General features: G+C 39.0%; 1 protein-coding gene across 1 annotated transcript in view; it reads right to left on the bottom strand.

Annotated features, from left to right (window-relative positions):
- The window catches only part of TTC17 (tetratricopeptide repeat domain 17), a 51,069-nt gene that overhangs the window by 27,305 nt on the left and 3,405 nt on the right, over window positions 1-20,359 (bottom strand). The window contains exons 2-15 of the mRNA XM_042874881.1: window positions 13,077-13,166; window positions 11,162-11,331; window positions 10,148-10,259; window positions 8,893-9,024; window positions 8,157-8,266; window positions 7,754-7,898; window positions 7,252-7,391; window positions 6,853-7,013; window positions 6,144-6,256; window positions 4,500-4,640; window positions 3,994-4,109; window positions 3,301-3,475; window positions 2,672-2,749; window positions 430-654 (exon numbers count right to left, since the gene is read on the bottom strand). Of these exons, the coding sequence (XP_042730815.1) occupies window positions 430-654; window positions 2,672-2,749; window positions 3,301-3,475; window positions 3,994-4,109; window positions 4,500-4,640; window positions 6,144-6,256; window positions 6,853-7,013; window positions 7,252-7,391; window positions 7,754-7,898; window positions 8,157-8,266; window positions 8,893-9,024; window positions 10,148-10,259; window positions 11,162-11,331; window positions 13,077-13,166 (1,908 nt within the window). The remainder of the gene's footprint in view (window positions 1-429; window positions 655-2,671; window positions 2,750-3,300; window positions 3,476-3,993; window positions 4,110-4,499; window positions 4,641-6,143; window positions 6,257-6,852; window positions 7,014-7,251; window positions 7,392-7,753; window positions 7,899-8,156; window positions 8,267-8,892; window positions 9,025-10,147; window positions 10,260-11,161; window positions 11,332-13,076; window positions 13,167-20,359) is intronic.

The raw sequence follows: 20,359 nt of genomic DNA, 5'->3' as shown, positions 1-20,359 counted from the left end.
AAAACTACAAAAACAAGTGGCAGATAAAGATGTCTATGCAGCCTAAGACCTTCAAGACACATCTGCTGCTTTAAGAGTTTCTTTTTTTTCAAACCAAGGTAGAACAACACCATCATAATCTCTTTTTAAGGTGACAGAGTTCCCAAAACATCATGATTGGATTCCTTTGAGCCACTGGTGATGCAGGTTTTTGGAAACAAGAACCTGTCATCTATATAGAAGCATTATGTTCCAGATGTGTATGTTCTCAGTAACCAGCACCAACTGGTTAGAACAAGAATGTAAATGAAAATTAACACTCCTTTCAAACCACAAGCTGGAAGCTAATCAGCATACTTCAGGTAAGTCATCACAGTTACATAACATGTATCTAACCAAGTAATGGAAAGGCACCCACTGCTGAACTAACACAAAAAAACATCGTCTTACCTCAGAGGCATTGATGGCCAAAGCCTGAAGCAAGAGCCTGCTGGCATCCAAATGAAGACCATAATGAATCAAGAGGTTAGCAAGATTGACCAGAGGGATGTCCTGATAGTCATGTGGAGCCAAATTAAATGCTTTTTGCAAACAGGCGACAGCAAAGGTGCTATTTCCAACTGCACGCCAGTACAATCCTGCTTCATTAAGCACAAGCCATAGAGGATCTTGAGGCTACAGGAGAATTAGAATGAAAATACCCACAGAGGTGTTTCAGGGAGACAGAAGTGACTGCTGTCTGGTAAAAACAAAAAAACCTCACCTCTGCACACTGTCTAACTAGGTACACATTACAAGTTGCTTTGTTCACGGCTTGAGTTTTATCAGGGCAGAGAAGTTAGTGAACTGATGCAACTCACAGTCTGCACTGTAATTTAGCAGGACCTGTTGCTCACACCATTTACTTGTACGACTATCTTACAATGTAACCACAAAATCCCTTAAAACACACAACTGATAATGGTTAGTTTGCTTCAGAAGAACATTTGTGAGCCGCTTCGGAGTCTTAAAATTACATCAACATGGGTCTGTGAAAAGATGTTACCAATCTGAAGGTCAATCACTTTCCAACTACTAGTTAGATGTGCTTCCAGGTCCTATATCCTACATCAAGATGTTTTAAGGTTTCAAAGTTGTTTTTTCTTAAATTTAGTTATCTCTGCATGTTTTATGAATAGATGTCAACATGACATGCATGAGATGCTGCTTAAAGTAAAACAGCAAGTGACAAGTGAAGGCATGTGTAATAACAGAGAAAGCATCAAATACACCTTGAATTCCTCCTCCTCCTCTTTGACCTATGGCAGAGGAAACAAACACTCATCCTAGAGGAGAAATAGCAAAATTTTAAAATCCTGACAAGTAGGCAGAGTTAAATAAAACAACTTCTTTCAGACAGAGCAGATAGAATGCTCTAGAAACACCAGTGTTCCATTTTGGTTTTTTAAGTATTTTCAGTGTTAACCAGTTACACGTGTTGAAAAAGTTAACCGACAGAAAGATATTAGAGGTTTTACAGACACCTCATACAGAAGGGCTTTTCCTATGGTTCAAGATGCATAGGAAGATATCAGTAGGATACATTACCTTTTCTCATGAGTACCTTATATAATAATCAGTAATTGTAAGATTACCTAATGCCTCTATTTTGCAATGCACATACATTCTATTACTTGCATGTTACTCACAAACTCCTCACTGAACTGCTTTCCATACAGAGGTCTTAATGTTCTCTGACTAAATTCCAAACAAATTACTAGCATTTTGTCTTTCTCAGTACAAGGATGCTAGCTGTTGCTCTTCTTCAGTAGAAGAGTTTATAATTAACAGAATAGGCATAGCACTGTTCCTGTATCAGCATAAGAATGACCAAGTTCAGACTTTCAGCATGAAGGCAACCAAATACTACAGTTACAAACAAAATATCTATGCACTGCAACAGTTAGACATTAGACATATATAGGACTGTTCTGATCACCGTAATAACAGAAATCAACTCCTACTGCTGATTTTTCCTCTTCTGGGTAAGACAGATGCACATAGTAAACACTACTGATTTTAGACTCAAAACAATACATACATACACTGCCTTGACACAATTTACAGAAGATACTTAATTTGAGAGAGAACAGCTTGACAGGTGAAAAAGAGCCAACCTCTATCTCAATGCTTCCTGTCAGTTGAACAGTGATGACTCAAAGGCCCCACGCAAGATGGAGGTGGCATTCTGCAGGGTGTTACACAGGTGTACATGCTCTGCCCCAGAGTGCTAATTATCCTGACAGAAGACTGACAGTGGGTTGGTTGCCTTTGGAGTACAGGGTTGGGGGACAACTGAGGAGGAGGAAGAGCAAAAGGCAGATGTGTTGCGGGAGGTGGAAGAGGGAGTAGGTGCAAGCTGTTATGTTGGTCTGAACAAATGTCTGCCAGGATTAGCTGATACACTGATGCCCAACGTCCTGCAGTCACAAAAAGAACAAGTAACCATGGGGCTGTGTGGTATACACTGAGCTAAAGGAAATAGCTATATATTTGAGCTTCTCCTACAAACCTGAATTATCAAGCTAGTTTCATCTCACTCACAGGCACATCAAATCTTTACTTCTAAAACCAATCTGACCATTTTATAAGTATAGAAAGAAGCTTTAAATAAGAATTCCTCATTTATCTTGCGCTATAAATTTTGACTTACCTTTTTCATAGCATGATCAAGAAACGCTTCCATCTTCTCCTGTGTAATAGCTTGATTGTTGATTCGAGAATGCAAGATCTGAACAGAGGATTTTATTTTTTTTTTTTTAAGTGAAATTTTACAATATATAGCTAAACTGGTCATTTAAGTCTCAGTTCCCCAAATATTTCATTTAGTTTACTAACTAATTCCTAAATCAATCATTATATATTCACATCACATAAGCAGCCAATCTACAAAAAACAATATGAACGAGTAATTTCACCTTAAAGTTGCCAATCTGGAAGAATATAAGAGATACTGGAAATCCCGAGAAGTTGAATCATGTCAAGTAGCCCTTAGAAGTTTCAAAATAAAGGAGCAATTTTAAATAAATTAATTTTCTTACTTCGTGTGCTTTGGTCAGCATTTAAGAGAGGACAGGCAATAGCCTTATGCTGAGTGACAAGCTCTCCCTTCCTCCAGCAATATTAGAAAGCACTTGATTCCACACTTCCGAAAGAAAAAAAGGGAAGCAAGCAAGTCATCTTTTAAATATCAGAAATGGCTGACTTCCTGAACAAGACTTCTAAGGCAAAAAAAGAGGAAAAATTTAAAACAGACAAGAAGCAGTGAGATGTTTCTCTTACTTGTCTTGCTTGATCATCCGGCATCTTCATTTTCAAATCTAGATTACCATCTAGTTCTTTGACAAGTAGGTACAGAGATTCATTGTTACGAGCATCGGTAATGGAAGAACAGTCTGGTACCTGGGTGTCTTCATGCCCAACAGCTTCTCTTGGGATATTTAGGATTGACTGGACTCTAGCAATAAGGAGAACCAAGACAAATCAACAGCTTCCCTACCACCACTGCAGTGCTAAGTGAACAGAACAGTATAAAATTATCATGACTTATGGAATTAGCTATTGCAGCACAGACACTTTTATTTTCCCCTATTTAATAGTAAGCACTGTTGGCTAATTCACAACTAAGCTGTTTTTCTACCTCTGTCCCAAAAGAATAATCCACGTTCATACCTGCACTTAAATCCTCATTCTTTTAGTAATACTGTAGATGTTTCATGCATTCACCTTGTACTAAAATGTCAGGGAACAATCATCATGAAATTGGGTCTGTTACAGTTATAGAAATAACAACAGTAAAGGAAAATCACTCCTTCACTGGGATGGCCAAAGGAAGAGATCTGAAAGCACTTGTGCTGTTGAACACGAGTTGCATCCATCCTATCCAGAGAGAAAATGTTCATTAAAACATTAAGTGTCAAAAATTACAAATATGAAACTAAATTAGAGATATTCAAAAGTAAAATTAACACCTGCCTGAATCCCCTATTTTCCGGAGGCAGAAAATAAGTTGGCAGCTCTTCCGGATCAGGAATTTTGGGGAAAGATTTCATACACTCAGAACGCTGAGGCCAAAGAAGATGCTGTTTGTCCTAAAGGGAAAAGGAATTTTTAAATTATTTTCTCAACATTTTCAATATTTTAATGAACACGCTAATTAAGAACACAAGAAATAATCTGGAGGAACAAAAGAATAGACATCTTTAAAACTATTATTTTCCAATTTTTTCCAGAACAGCGGCTCAGTTTTCTAGCTGTACAGCTATACTTGCAGCAGACTTCTTCTCAGCTGCCATAGAAAAACAACCCTGTCGGTGCTATAGCAAAGTTTCAAATGACTGGAAACTGGTCCACAGAAACTACAGAGATGTTCAGCATATTAAAGAAGTGCTAAGAAGTTTCATACAAACAAGGATAAGATGCACACTTTTATAACACCTCTTTGAAGGAGCAAAAAAGCAAAACCTATGCCATTCACTCACTCTATGGGATTCTACACTCCACACTGAAACGATGGAACGAGCAACAGGGGAAGACTGCAAGGATTGGCTGTGGCCACTTTGGTTTGCATGAAGATCGAAATTCAGAGATGTCATACTTGAAGTTGAAGAGTCTTCACCAAACTAGGAACAAAACAGAATTCCATAAAGAAGAGAGATGTCTATCTAAAAAAAGTGGAATGTATACCCCACTATTTAGTTGAACTTCACAAATGAGCTAAAATTTGGGTAGCATTAAAAAATAGAAATTCAAGCTTGATCCACTCACACCATAGAAAAACACTCATATTGTAAAAAAGTCAGCAATGAAAATACAACCGCAAATAAGCAAAAAATGCTAAAATATATCAAGCAAACATTTCTAGCAGGTCATATACAAAATCGACATATCTACACCATGTATATCAACCATTCAAGTTGGAGTTAGTAAGTCTTACGGCTTGCAAAACCCATCCTGATAACCTGAACAGGAAGAACACCCAAGAAGAAAACATAATTAAAAATAAATATTCCTGTTTTCTTAAGCCAGATGACAGGAAACTCCAAAACACATTCCACATTACAAAACAAACAACAATTTTTATGTGTAGCTCTAGCACATCAGTGTGTTGGTTTTTGATCTGGGTTTTCAGGGTTAGAGCACACCCTCCAAAGTTTCCAAAGCTTCCCAATATTCCTGTATCAGATTTCCTTGGTGAACTGTCTAACTGAAGATATACAGATAGTCAATACTTATTAAATCAGGCTAACACCTTATTTTAGGGCTACAAAAGCAGTCATTAAACTGATCAGAACGGAGCTCTGCTCTTGTATTTATTAGTTGTGTATTGCAGTTTTCTGCTCCTTCTGGTAGAGACAAAATATTAAATTGGAAGAAGTCCTTCCTTGAGTCACACAATAGCATAACAAAAGAAATTACAATCCACGTAAGGGCTGTAGAAATAATTAATGAAATATTAAACACATATCTGAGCTATCTATGGAAATATTGTTTCCATTAAGGAGTAGTTCTTATTCCAGGTTCCACATGTATATTTGAAAAGAAAATTAAGTCCTTAGGAATCTTTGCCTCTTTCCTGTCCTCTTTGAAGGCAAGTAAAACATTTACTCCTGCTAGCATGCCTGAATGTAGCACATTTAAATGAGAGAAAGCTGTAATTTCTCAAGTGAGTAATCTTCGTCCTTCCTAGAAAGAACCAGCTAGCTGTTCCATACAGGTTAAAAATGCATAGAAGACTACACAAGTAGCTCAAATCTGTCAGAAAAAGACAACTTCAGAAAAAAAAAAAAAAAAAAGTAAATAATGATAATCTTTTTTTTTCTTTTTCTTTTTAAGTAAAACAAAGCCTTACTTAATAAAAGCTTGGCATTCCTAAAATCTACTACTGATCTTAGCTTGCACTGCTAGCAAAGTAAACAAGCATTAAATACTTCAAACTCTCAAAAGGGGACTAAGCCACTTCTTACTATAATTTACAAACTCCAAAGGTACGTCCTCCTCTGATGAGCCTCAAAAAAACCCAAAATCCAACCAGCTCAAAAACTCCACAACCCACAACTCCACTATTTTACTAATGGGGAAAACAGGGCACAACTTCAAACAGCAGTATCAATTCACAGACAAACCTGAACATATTCCACATTTTCAAAAATGTCTCCACGGTGATAGCGAACAGGCTGGTCCCACTGGCAGTGCAAGCTGTGCTGCTGGTTGCTCAGTCTACAAATCTGATGGTTCCCTGCATAGCACAAAACATGTTATTTTACAGTCTAAGTGAGGTTATTGAGGAGATGAGAAGTGTACAGTAAAAAAAGCTCCACTTCCTCCCAGGTAGTTTTTTATTTTTATTGTTTAAACCCACTCATCACGAATTCCATCTTGTAAAGACTCAAGAAGTACCCATTTGGAGAACATGCCATAATCACTAGTTTTAATAAGCAAAACAGAACAGCAACTCAGGGCCACCAAAATATTCTAAGAAGTTGCATCCTGACATTAACATTAGGGGATCTATAAAAAAGGAGGGGACAGACTCTTCAGCAGAGCTGTTGTGATAGGACAAGGGGAAATGGTTTCAAACTAAAAGAAGGGAGAGATTCAGATCAGACATAAGGAAGAAGTTTTTTACAGTGAGGGTGGTGAGGCACTGAAGCAGGCTGCCCAGAGAGGACTTTGAGCACCCTAATCTAGCTTTAGGTGTCTCTGCTCATTGCAGGGGAGTTGGACTTGATGGCCTTTAAAGGTCCCTTTCCAACACAAAAGATTCTGTGTGATTAATCTGAATACATGCAATTCTTCATTCCTATAATAAGCATGAACTCTGAAAAGTTGTACCTAATTGAGCTTCTTTCGCCATTTGGGTCTCATGAATTATGTTCCTCAAGATTTGTTCCTCCTGGATGAGCTTGTATTTGTCTAAAACGTCTTGCTGCCTAAGGTAATGGTCATGCTGCTTCTGATATTCCTTCAATTCATTTAAGGTTCGCTGAAGTGATCTTGAAAATTGGACAGTAGAAAAGATTCGCTTTGAATGTTTTTAAAAATAACAACTTTTCCCATAACACTGTATATTTTCATCCTTGTTCTGGGTTGCTTAAAGTAATAATTTTATCATGCACCCTAAGAAATTTAAAAAGTAAGCCAATATTATTCTATTGGAAATGTAAAGAGTTGATGCAGCAGAACAATAAATTGAGACTGTATGCATTTCCACTACAGTGGTGCTTTAGTTACCTATGCTGAGCTTCCAGTTTTTGCTCTAATTTTTGCTGACACAATACAGCATGCTTCCTTTTCACAGCTTGCTCAAACCCTGGCTTGGCCTGTAGAGCATGATCATAACATAGGACCGAGTGGTTGTACTCCCCGAGCATCTGAAGAATGATGGAGAGACAAAGAGAGAATGAGCATGTAACATTTGATCAATTTTCTTGACTTTTAAGTAAGTAATCAACTCAAAATTTAATCTGCAGTAATGAGTGGCCTGCCTGCAGAAATTAAAGCCACTCTATCTGTTAAGGTGAGGCTGTGGGAAAATTTCCCTTGAATTTACTTCAAAGTGCAAATAAAAACTTTTGGCAAAGACAGAATGAAAATATTTAAACAGAAATATAAACATCAAGCATGTAATGTGTGTAACACAAAATGCACTATAAAAGACTAAAGCATTATAAGTTAAGCCAGAAAGATTAAGTATTGTTTTCCTACAGTCGTTGAAAAATGAGATAATATTTACTGCATATATATTTCCCAAAGTGTAATAGCTGGTAAAGAAGTCACTGTAATCCAGAGCTGCGTGGACCACAATAGCAGCATCCGCAGAGAAGTGAGCTCGGTGCAGAATATTTGCCAAATTTACCAATGCAATGTCTTTATTTTGCCTAATTAAAAAAAAAAAAAAAGAAATAAAAAAGCCATTAAAACGTCAGACTAGGTAAGGATTGTGCACAAGGACACACTCATTCTTCAGTTACATACTAAATATGGTTTTTGAAAGAAAAATAATCAAGTGTCTAAATCATATATATGCCTAAGAATATTTAACTGTGTTTATTTCTTTCATTCTTAAAAATCTGCTCAGTAATCAGGCTAACTAGAAAAGCAATCTGACAAAAAATATCTTCACCAGCAATTCTCACCTGGAAGAGAAATGAAGGGCACGCATGGCACATTCTACTACTTGGTACGGTTCATTCTTTATTCGCCAGTAAAAAGAAGCCATATTATAAAGTACCCAGGAAGAAGAGTTCTGCAGTAAAGAGAAACACAAGAACTGTACTATCAACTAAGATGAACTAAAAGGTCATCCATCGGCTTTAATTACTCAGGGATGGAAAACTGAGCATTAATCTGCTCTAAGTTTTCCTCTTCCTCTGGAAAGCTGGCATTTGGCAATGCCTGTGAATATTCAGGAAGAATGAACCGGCACACAGATGTATGAAAGAAACACAACTCTTACATTTTATACTGGTGAAAATTCAAAATGAAACAAGCAGTGATGGCGTTTTATGCAACAGCAGAGTTCCTATGTCTTGCAGGAAGGCATTTAAAAAAAGCATGTGTGACCTTTAAGTACCAGCATTTTTGTTTAAAAGCTCTTATATCCTAACAATAATGAATGTGGCCTCCCTAGGCCACAGAAGTAAAAGAGTTATAAAAGGTGACAGCATCTGCTTATTAGGTTTGCTAACGCTTTCTCCTGTCTCTGCTTACCTTAGTGAAAATGTTTTTACTCTATCTTTTGTAACTGAAACACAAAACCAGAATATATGTGCAAGGCTGTACTGAATGTGACTGCATGTACTAGGTATGTCTAATCCTCTGAGGACTTTCCAGCACACTTTTTCAACATACTGTAAGTTTACGGCTTCATACCTTCATTAGCCCATCATAAATACGATGACCTATTTCCTCTATACTTCTTCCCAGCCTCCGTGATAAGTATGTGAAGATTGGATCTTCTTTAGGTAACAAGGGTGCAGAAAGATTAACTCTTTCCTGGACACCCTAAAAGAAAAAATGAAGATTAGTTTTAGAGAAACTAAATTCCTGAGAAATACGCACAAGAACATGACTTCCAGGAAAATTTCCAGTTTTACTATTTCACATTCCTATCATCCTTTCATAACAAGATCTCTGACTTCACAGGATAGTGTCACCTTTGCCAGATGAATAACATATATTACTATTGATAAGAAAACACTTGAGCAGTCATTAATCCCAATTCTTCCAAGAGCAGCCTTTGCATGATGAATGCTACAGGATAAGCATTAACTTCTGATAGCTTCATATTACTTGGTAGCTATTGGCATCATTGGTCACCACTGAAGCACTTAACTCATGTTTATCAGGTTACACACTACAGAATTGTCCTCTTTTCTTGTTTTCTGAATAGCAGAGGTACAACCAAACCCAGGAACAGAACTAGAAAATTTCCATTCCTGTTTTCTTTATGAGAAAATACTTACTTGTAGATGAAAAATTAATTTTGAGACTAGTAATAAAATAAACATAATGAGATGAGTGCTAAAGCTAGGTCTGTATTAGAAAATCTGCTCATACAACTTTGTTGACCAAAGCAACTTTTGCATCTCACTTCAGCTGTGATCATTCTGTAGCAGATGAACTTTGCATTAGCAAAGAGCAATTATCTCATCCACTGGCTTAGAGCTTGGCGTTCAGATATCAAAGCGACAGTCAGCTACGTTATAAAACGTTGACAGCCATACAAACAACTTTTTGACCCTGAATCTCCATACAGCTTAATGATCCTGCTGAGCATTTTGCTGTCTAATTTGCAACTGAAACAATCCACAAGATAGAAACATTTAAACATATACATAAAAAACTGCCATTTTACTGAAGAAACATGTCACGAAAACAAAATCCTAAGAACATTCTCTAAAATAAGACCAGTAGAAACAAGATACAAATGTGTTTCTGACAGAAGCATTCTCCTATAATCAGGTACTTCAATCACAGCAAAATTGTGATTCTAAAGAAGACGAAGACAGCCTTCAAAAAACTGCATTACCTTTCAGCCTTGACTCACAGTTGCCCCTAGGACTTTACTGTTTCTCTTCCAGATAGAGGAAAAAATAAAATAGCACATTTCCACTTGCTCACTTACCCGTAAGTGCTGAAAAGCATGAATGCTGTATGGAAGATCAAGAACTTTTGTACAATCTGGCTGCTGCAGGTCTGGAGGCACTGGAGACTTTGTGTCTATATAGTCTTCAGGCCTGAGGACAGAACATAACACAGTGGACTCCAGATCAAGATACCTTACAGTTTCAGAGATACAATGTTTTAACTGACAGACACAGTATTCTGATTTCACCTACTGTTATAAAAACTGTTTCCACACATTACACCACTTCTGATGCCTCCCCACATTTCAGTTCCCAGGATGCCAACACAGCAGGATAAATAAATTGGTATCTGCTTCAGAGAAGATATCAACATTTGGACAGTCGCCAAAATGCATCACTTCAATCTAGTGTTGGGGGTATGATTCATGATTTATATGCCAGGCAAATGACCATGCATGCAAACTCAACATGCCCTGCACCCCCACAAACCAAACTTCACAATCAAACAAGAACAAATAGGTAGTTACAGGTGCAGATGAAGGTATCTGAGGACAAAAATCATCTTTTCCCACCTCATGTTCAAAAAAACAGACGTACAAAATAAAAACAGTTAGCTTTGAAGCAAAAATACGAACAGAGCTGCATATCAGACTGCCCATACAGCCTTTATTTGCTAAAGGCATAAGAAAAAATTTGACTGTGAGCTTTAACATCTTGGTCTTCCATACAAATTTATGACAGTTCCCACTACAAGAAGCACATCTAGCTCAAAAAATCCCCAACACTCAAGCAAGCGTCTGCTCATATCATTACAGAGCTACGCTGACTGGGAGCCTGGGAAAAGCAACGAGAAGTCTCAGGTGACCGAGTTTGAGGGAGACAGTGCCTCCCTTTTGTAACTACAGGCAGATGTTGTTTCAATGTTATTTCACATTAATATAAAACAACTGTCATCTAAAGAACAGTCTCATGAAAGTATTTTTCTTTTTAATTGCAAGAAAAGATTTTTTTTCCTTTCAGTAAAGATCTTAAAATACAGAACACCTCATTACCGGATATCTTTGCTCTCTAAGGTGATGTACGTGCCATCGTACAGATCTAGGTCCCCCAAGGGCACCTTTGCTTTAATGCAGTCCGGGTCTTCTTTATTATGCCTTTGTTCCAGGCCCGTGTCTCTGTCCTCATTTTCCTCTATATGAATCTTTTGAGCAACTAACTGTTTCTGTTGGAAATAGAAAAAGGAAAATAGAAAAATGCACATTGACAAAAGCAAACCATATAGTACAAGTGAACTTGTACTATACAGCGGACAAGTGAACAATTCATTTTTTTTCTTAAATCAAAGTCAATTTAAAGGATATGCAAAAAGTTCTATTTAGATAGAAAATGAGTACTTTCAAGAGAGACAATACAACTTAAACAGGCCTTTATTTTTCCTCCTGTACCTAGAAAGAAAATCTATAGGATTTCAAATTCACTGTTGCTCATTCAGAAAATGAAGTAGTAGTTAACAACACATCAATTTTGTCATATTTGAACCCTTCTGTCAAACTTCAAAACCTCACAAAATTAGTATAAGAGACTGTAAACAAATGAAATCTTAACAAGTCAGTATGTAAATTATAACTGAGGCAGCAGACTAAAAGGAATAGCAGAGAATAATTTCTGTTGATCAGCTTACAGTGTGCCTTTGGGGCTACGCTTCACTCTAGAAACCTTATTCCTATAAGTAGTGGAGGCTCTGCCCAGGACATCACCTTGTACCTAATTCTCACCCAGATCTGCAAACTGAAAATCCATTAAATATCAGGATTTGCATGTGTTAAATGAGAAGAAATTTTGCATTTTTAATTAAAGCCATACACTAACACACTAACATGCGATAATCAACATATTTACACTGACGACATCTTGTGCAAAATCTTAAATCATTTTTGCTGAAAGTTATTTGTATGGCACGAATTGTGCATTAGTCACTTACAAACCTGCAACCCATGTCCCGAACAGCCTAAAGTAATTTTTTTCATCCACAGTGAAAATGCCCAATGACTCGAAGATGAGTATACCTCAGTAAGAAAGACTGGCTGAATGTAGTCTCATACGGGGTAGTCCTGCTTTTTTTCCATTCCTCTGTCTCTGTTCTATTTGCCTGAGGTTATCTCTGGTGCTCATTTAACTTCTTAGTTAGCCAGTTACTCTTATCTGACAAAATGCAAGCTGGCACAAGAGAAAGAGGAGGGAATGCATGGCCAAAAGAAAGTCTGAGAGCACTAGCTTTAGGCATTTAAGCTTTAATTCCCATGAAAGTTATCAGTTCAAAATTCACTGAAGCTCTTTTTAGAACCGTGTTTTCAAGATCCACTTCAACAATAACTAGGCAGCACTTCTGTGATGTGCATGTGACAGAGCACAGGTTGCCCAGAGAAGCTGTGGAGTCTCGTCCTTGGAGACATTCAGAAGCCACCCGGACACCTGCTCTGGTTGGCTCGGGGTTGGACCAGATGGACCCAGAAGTCTCTGCCAACCTCAGCCATTCTGAAGCTTTGGAATAAAGGAGCTTTAAATAAAACAGTGGTGACTTGCTCTCTCACATGTCCTACACAGAGCAGTGAAAATGGTCTGACCAGTCCAGAGAGGTGTACAAGGAAATTCACAGCCTCCTGTGTGTGTACTCTCACTGCCCACAGGACGTACTCTCATTAGCTGCTATAACAAATCTAAGAGAACACTTCCATAAAAAGTTCTGGAAAACAACAGCCAACAATAAAAGTTCAAGTTCAAAAATGCAGATGCAACCGAGGACAATGATAACCAATTCAACAAACCCAAGCCACAAAAATCCTGAAATCTGAAGAATTCTTTATCCATTTGTTGGAGTTGTGCTGATAATGGCTTTTGTTCCTCGTCTACATCTATCACTCACACCATTACAAGAAAAATGTATATCTTAAATGTTAGTGGCTTTACCTCCAGTTCTTTGAGGTAGTTAACTGTTGTTTCTTGTCTCATTAGTATTACCAAATCATGTGGGTTCCTCAAATTCATTGGTGAATCCACCTGCAAGACAGTTCAACAGCCTGAGTAAGACATTCCCCAAAGAAAGTGATTTTAAAAGATAGGAATCCATGCTCATTCCGCTACAGTTTGTTAATTCAGAGGCCTTTTGCTCACTTAACATTCACAATACACCTGGATTTTTAAGCTGTATGTTCAACTGCATTGTGATTTGAAAATCCAATTCAACCAATGCTTTATTTTCAAACCTATTCTAGTTTATTTAGGAGTACAAGTTCTAAGCACAAGAGGCAAGTGAAACCCTCACACAGTAACATCACTATGAGTACTTACCGCTGAAGTACTAGCTAGCCTTAAACAGCAATTGCAAAAATCTATTTTCTCTTACAGCTTTAAAACGCCTCCATCAAGACTCTCAATAGGCAGAAAGTACTTCAGATTCAAGTCAACTCCTCTGTACAACCAATTTAACACGCTGGCCTAGCATTAAGTCTTTCAAGGTTCTATTGCATTCAGGATTAAGGAATAAATGAACAAAATCAAAAGGTAATCAAAGATTGAAAACTATTAGAGAAGACCATGCCACAGCTTCCACTGCTACATACAGGAACTGGCAGCTCAATAAAGTGTGACATTATGGATAAGTCACAGACAAGAGAGGTTATATGCTGACTTTCACTAGTCCCTAAATGGCTTCAGTAAGATGCAGCTCTTCATTCCGCAGCTGAAATATCCCAGCCCTGTCTCCTTGCCAAGCCCAGGCTAGGGGAAAGCCCAAACAGTGGAAAAGATGCTCTGTGGGTGTCACCACAGCCTTTCAGTCCTGGTTCCCCCATTCTGTCACCACAACGACAGTCAGTCCCTTGTGTCATCTCTGGAGCTCATTAGTTCAACAGGACATCATCTGCTGTTGGCTGCTTTATCTGAACTAGTAAATTAAAATTAGCTCGAGGAAGACTGAATGAATATGAGAACAAAAGGAAATGGATGGGAATATGTGATGACAGGACCAGAAGAAGGCTGGTGAGGACAGCAAGAATTCAGATTTTTAACATGTTTTTTTGAATGTTGATGAGTTCATTCCCTTTCATAGGATTGTACCTCAAGCTGCTAAGACAGATGATCCACAGAAAGGTATGTGTGGATCTGTTCAGCTTCCATTCAAGCTTTCAGAAAATGGAACCAGCTACTGCATAAAGACATACGCAACGCCTGTGTTAGCACTGATACCTCCCCTAGAAGGGCTGCCCACCACTTCCTGCCATAATCTGTTCCTATTTTTTTAATTTGTTGAAATAATAGGAACATTCTGTGCCAAAAGTGATTGCTTTTTGTTGCCTTTATGTAGTCTATCTGAAATTGGATGGAAAAGCCTACCACAAACACATGTGCAGCAGAACCTCTGAGCTCTCCTTTTTTTTTTTTTCCACCTTTCCAAACAATTTGGGCATGTTTCAGGAACTCTCTTACTGCAGAGAAGTGCAGATCCAGCAGGACAGCAGCAAACTGCCAGCTCACTTTAAAGTGACCTCTCAACAGATCAAGCCTTGAGCCAGATTCTGTTGGCTACAAGTCAAGTAAGAAGCTCAGAACTACTCTCCCTCAACTCCTAACTGTTATGTCTACCTCTTTACAAACCCCCTTAGTAAGCAAGGACTCGTATCTCCTAGGCAAAGACAAGCATTTGCCTGTGTTCCCTCTACCTCAAAAATAAAACAATAATCTACACAATGTCACTTTTGGCTCAATTCCTCTTCAAATGAAAAGCTGAACTGCTCCCCTTAGCAAGCAGACATTTTGAAGGGTGGCTATCTACACAGCCCAGATACTCATGCCCCATCTTATTCCCTGGTGAATTGATGCTTATACCATCAGATGATGTAATAATTGATACCAGTTAGATTTTACACTATGAACCTGTAAAGTATGGATTTCACTGTTGCCAAAGGACGATAGATTATCCACAATGATCCCAGAAGCATAGAAAATATTGTATTGAAAAAAATTAACAACACCATCAGCTGAATTACTAAACTCCACAGAACTTTGCCTACAGCTGTATTTCTTACTTCCTCCTATGGGCTCCACCTCACTTTGAGCAGGTTGCTCATAAAACTGAGTTTCTGTGATGACTGAAGAACTAGTTCGTAGCTCATTTGCTAGAGGAACTGTCGTGGTACATCCAAAAAAATGTAGCATGGCTCTGCAAAGAAAATGAAGTTACACCTTAATGTTTAAGTTTAACTCCACATTCCAAAATAGGAGGATTGTTAATGCCTACAGAAGGCTGCTTTCATGATACTTTACAGTTGCTGAGAGCAAAGGTAACAACGAGCTCTGCCTTCAGTGACTAACTGTACCTGGGGAGTGATTGTTTGCAAAAGGTTATACAGAAATCACCATTTAAAAACCTCATTAAGAAAGCTGAATGATCTCAGGTGATCATTCGTCCAGAAGGAGAATGATATAGAGAAATGGCTTCCATTCAATTTTTGACAAAACAATCCTATCAGAGTTAGTTCTGAGATTAGGGTGTGGGAATTTGGGGTGGTACAGTACCAGCCATGCATGCACAGGTTGACAGAAAAGCACTGACAGGTGCCACAACTATGAGTGGTTCCACATTCCTGTCAAATGATACCTGGCAGCAGAAACAAAAGCAACAAAAGCATCCGAACAGAAACGTCCTTGAACTCACTCAAAAGTTACGTCATCCACCAGGAAATGCTATTAAGTTTAGCAGCTTAAGCAGCACTCAGTAAGTTTTTATTCAATCTTCAGGTTTTTGCTTCCAGATCTGACCTCAGTTTGTCACCTGCTAATGAGGACCTTCTAATGATAGCAAAAGATTTCAACCTAGTAGAAAATTACTAGGAAATAATGTTAGCAGCTATTATTTTCTTAAGCCCAATGTAGCGTCAGAACAAAGAGCTCTAAAACCAAAACCTCAGTAGTCCACCTAACCTTGCATTTATATTTCACCATTTTTGACAACGAAATGTCAAGATTTCCATTGTAAGAAATTATCAGAGACTCGCTATTGGCTCCCAGAAATAAAACTCCATTTGGATCCAATCATTTTCGAAGAACAACCTGAATGGGAAAAAATTAAGCAGCAACACCAGACAATATCAGGTTTGCAAAGGAAACTCCAGCATATACAAGTGCTCAAATCATCTTGTTAGCTCATAAAACAGATTTAGTGCAATGTATGGAATTGTATGCAATTGACAGTTATACTGTATGATCTTGCAGGTCCTTTCCAATCTTGTGATTCTATGATTTTATGTATCAATACTTTTCTTCAGTTTTTAACTGAGGAAACACAAAGCATCCAGATCTACAGAGGAACACTGTGTAACACAAAGAAAAGCAGGTTCTTAATGGAAAACTACAAGAGAGACCCTGCCTACCAATCAGAAAAATAGCAATGGCCTGGTCCTCACCAGGCATCAGCCTGGAGGATGATGGTGCTCATGCTTAAGAACGTCACAGAATTTGAAGCGCTGTTCCCTGACTTGCTTAGGTGAATCCAAAAAAATCACCCATGCTGGGTGGAGGAATCCTCCCTTTTGTTACTATCTGTAGTCTTCCAGCTCAACTGTGAGAAAGCTAACTCAGTTCAGCTAAGAAGTAATTTAAGAGGACCACTCCATTGGTTACCAGCCGAAGCTGGCCTCAGCTTGCACATCGCTGCCCATTCACCCTATAGAAGTATGGCTCAGGAGCTGCCCTGACCACACAGCCTTCCACTCTCAGATCCAGCCAAGAACACTATCGGGACCTGGACGAGCTGAGGATGTTACCATTCATTCAAATGGCACTGGAAACGTTAGCTTTTATAGCGTGCTTTTATGCAATATGGACAGCGGCCTGTCAATGCTACAGATCCTTCACTCCTTCAACGCCTGCACCTTATGTGCCCTCTCATCCCATCGTGACAAAGAGCAAAACCACAGGTGGTTACTGACATTTAGTTCATCTCCTGCAAAGCTCCCCAGAATGCTCCTTCAGGCGGAAAAGCAGTGGAAGCCAACTTGCAGAACGCCTCAGGTTAGCAGGGACTCCTGCGCCAGAAGAGATGCTCCATCCAATTATTTATTTTTAACCTGGCTGCTGGCAGAGCTCTGTGCTCATTTACTTCTTCTCTGGAAATGGTGACATTGAAGACAAACTGCTTGAAATGCTAGAATCTGACTTTGAGTCAAGCATAGTAAACAGGGAAAAAATAGCGCTGAAAAGCCTTCCTTGGAACTCTAATGAGTGCTACAGCTACGCTGCAGAAATCCTGCCAGGAAACCACTTCTAAAATAAGTGTTCGCTGTTCATCTTTGCCCAAAGGTGAAAGTTTCTCTATAAAGCACAGTTCAGGTTTATTCACTGTCACAACGCACACCCAGAACCTGATTCGGCAAGACACACCGAATCTGCACAACAAAAAAACACAGGAGTTGAGTCAATCCCTCAAGCTCTGGAAAGCCTCCTACATTACCTGCACGTATCAAAGCCTCTGAACACTTGGGCTTGTAAGGTTTCCCAACTGTTTCAGAACATTTTTTTTCCTTACAGTCCAGTTACATTATACCAGGAGGTAATTTTTTTTTTTTAGATGAAGGGTAGATTAATGCCTCAATCAACTGTTTTTAGGTAATATTTTTCTTTTCTTCTTAAAAATAATGCAGAAATCCCACTGCTAATTGAGACATAGGAGCACCAAAATCAGAACAGATGAGCACGCCCTAAAAGCCATGATAGGCAGAAAGCAGATGATGAGAGGAAGAAGCTGGAAAAGGCACTGCGTTCACCTATGGTGTGCAGCAAAATGGGTTCCTTGTCATACAGACATAAATATTGAACCTTTTGTCACTTTACTTGCAAAATAAAAGCAATTCCCACTCAAAGACTAGAACTCCTTGCAGCCTCAAGGAGGAGACAAGGATCTTAAAAACTGACACTTGCATTTTGTTATATTCCTGCCAACAGGAGATGCTCTACATAGTGCGATACAACCATGGCATTTCCAAAAAAGCTGCAGAAATTTCTGTGTGAGTTTCAAGACAAGACAAGCTACTAAATTGGAAGACAGACTCTGTGGCTTACCTAAATGATGATCAGGGAGTGTTAGAAGGTTCCAATGGATGTCACAAAGATTCACATAGAAAAAATGGTGCTGATTTTTTTTTAATAATAAATATTCAGCTACTTAAAAAGTTACAGCTGTAGTATGTTAAAAAGCAGCATCAGTCATATGGGTATCGTTAAGAAGAGTGGAGCTACAGGCAGTAGAGAAATTTTATGTGTAGCACTTCAAACATGAAAATCTACAGACTAAGCTACACTACAAACCTCCATAAGAAAGAGGAAATGATTTTGTTTAGCACACAACAGACTCAGTAGGATAAGAGATTCAGTCAAGAAAAAGGTTGTGTGGTCAAGTAAAAGAACCTTAAAAGAAACAGAAGAGCAAAGACCCACCCATCATTTTCAAGATGAGACTGAGCAACTGTTTAATGTATCACAGAAAATGTTCTTGGAAACAGCAAATACCTTTCATTTGTCTGCACTAGATTTTTGCTTCCCTGGCTTTGGAGGCTGCTTTTTCTCTGCTCTAAGCATACGCCTGGACACAACTTGGGCTCCAGCCCCGGGCTGTGCCATCAGTCCATAGCCAAGCAGTAGCAGCTGGGTTTACAGCTTGTAGGCCTTGCAGCCACCCATGAGCCATCTTGTCATGCCACAGCTTAGGACACACTCATGTTCAAACCTGTCTCCACAGGAAGAACCGTTGGGTAATGTTTCCCTTCATGAACTAAGTAGAAACAAACACAATGCTGCTCTGCGTGGAATTCAGGTGCTGTTCCTACTGAAGAGCTTTACTCTCAGCACCGGACAGACCAAAGCCTTGTACTTCCATGATGGTCTCCAGTTCATCTCTTAACAAACTTCAAAATCTACAACAGCACATCAAAAGCAAAATGACATTCTGCCAACTCAGAGGCCTTGCCAGAGGCTCTACTCCTGGCAATATTTCCTCAGCCCTGACTTGAACCATCTGCCTAGGAGCTCAGAACTAACATGAGGGCAGTTCTTCCCCCCCACAACATGCTGGGCTGCAGCTGTCTCCACCAAGCCCAAACATAGTATCTACAAGGATCCACCTCAGCTCACTTATGTCTTTGGTACACGGCAGCAGCCAGTCTGCACCAACAGAGCTGCAACTGACTGCTGGAACTGCTTACAGCATTGTATTTAATCCATCCTCCTTGTGCCACGTTTCTCCGTTATCTGGAAGGACACCTGTATTTCAGTAGGGTAGCCAGCCTTCCTACTATCAGACAAGCACAACCTAAAACAGGTTATATATCAGTCTGAACTTTATACTGGAAGTTGTGAAATGAAAAGGTTTATAAACACGTACACTGTGTAGATATCATCTCAGTAAATGGTCTGCCCCCAGCTCTCCGGGAACACACAACTGAAGGACTCAGACGAAAAAAAAAGAACAGGATCTGAGTGAGAATGATGTATTTGACCTGAAAACAGCTCCTAGAGCAAAAGACAGAGCTTGATGGCTTTCACTTGATGGCTTAGTGCATGTAACATTCTCTTGTCTCACTGCCGAGAATTAACTTGCTTTATCATTCAGAAATGCTCACTGGAACAGCAGTGCCTACTTAGCAAACACTCCCATTTATTGCATGGGATCTTGCTGATACATTGCAAACTGTTGGGTATGTCATAGCTCTGCCACCTGCCTGGTTGTTATAGCTCCAGGAGCTCCAGAAGGCAGTCAGGGTTGTTAACTATCAGTCAGTCAGATTGTTAACTAACAGTCAGGCTGTTAACTACCTTATAGGAACATCATTCACACTTGAACACAGTCTCATATTAAAGGCTTACATACTTGCTGTATTGTGAGAAAACACTTAATGGAGATTTTAAGGTAATAGTATAAATTATTCCCTCAGAGTCAGATTGTCTCAGGTCAGGATCTGCAGCCTTTCCACTCACAAGCCACAGTGTTCTTTGGTAACAAGGGGAATGCAATTCACCGCAGCAAACTCAAGGCTGCAGGGAATCTCTTTTCATTGGTGCTTCTCTGGATTTCCACAGCTAGCGAACCACTCACAACATGAATGCCTGGATTTGACTATCACTTAAGCTTAATTATTTGGGCTTCATTCAGATAACTAGTCCAAGTGAAAATTAAACTCCCTCTGCTCCCAAAAAGGCAA

This window comes from Lagopus leucura, unplaced genomic scaffold (assembly GCF_019238085.1).
Source record: "Lagopus leucura isolate 7727_CA_CO unplaced genomic scaffold, USGS_WTPT01 Super-Scaffold_1, whole genome shotgun sequence".
Classification (NCBI taxonomy): domain Eukaryota; kingdom Metazoa; phylum Chordata; class Aves; order Galliformes; family Phasianidae; genus Lagopus; species Lagopus leucura.
Note: the sequence above shows the minus strand (reverse complement) of the source record. Positions and strands in the feature narration are given on the sequence as shown.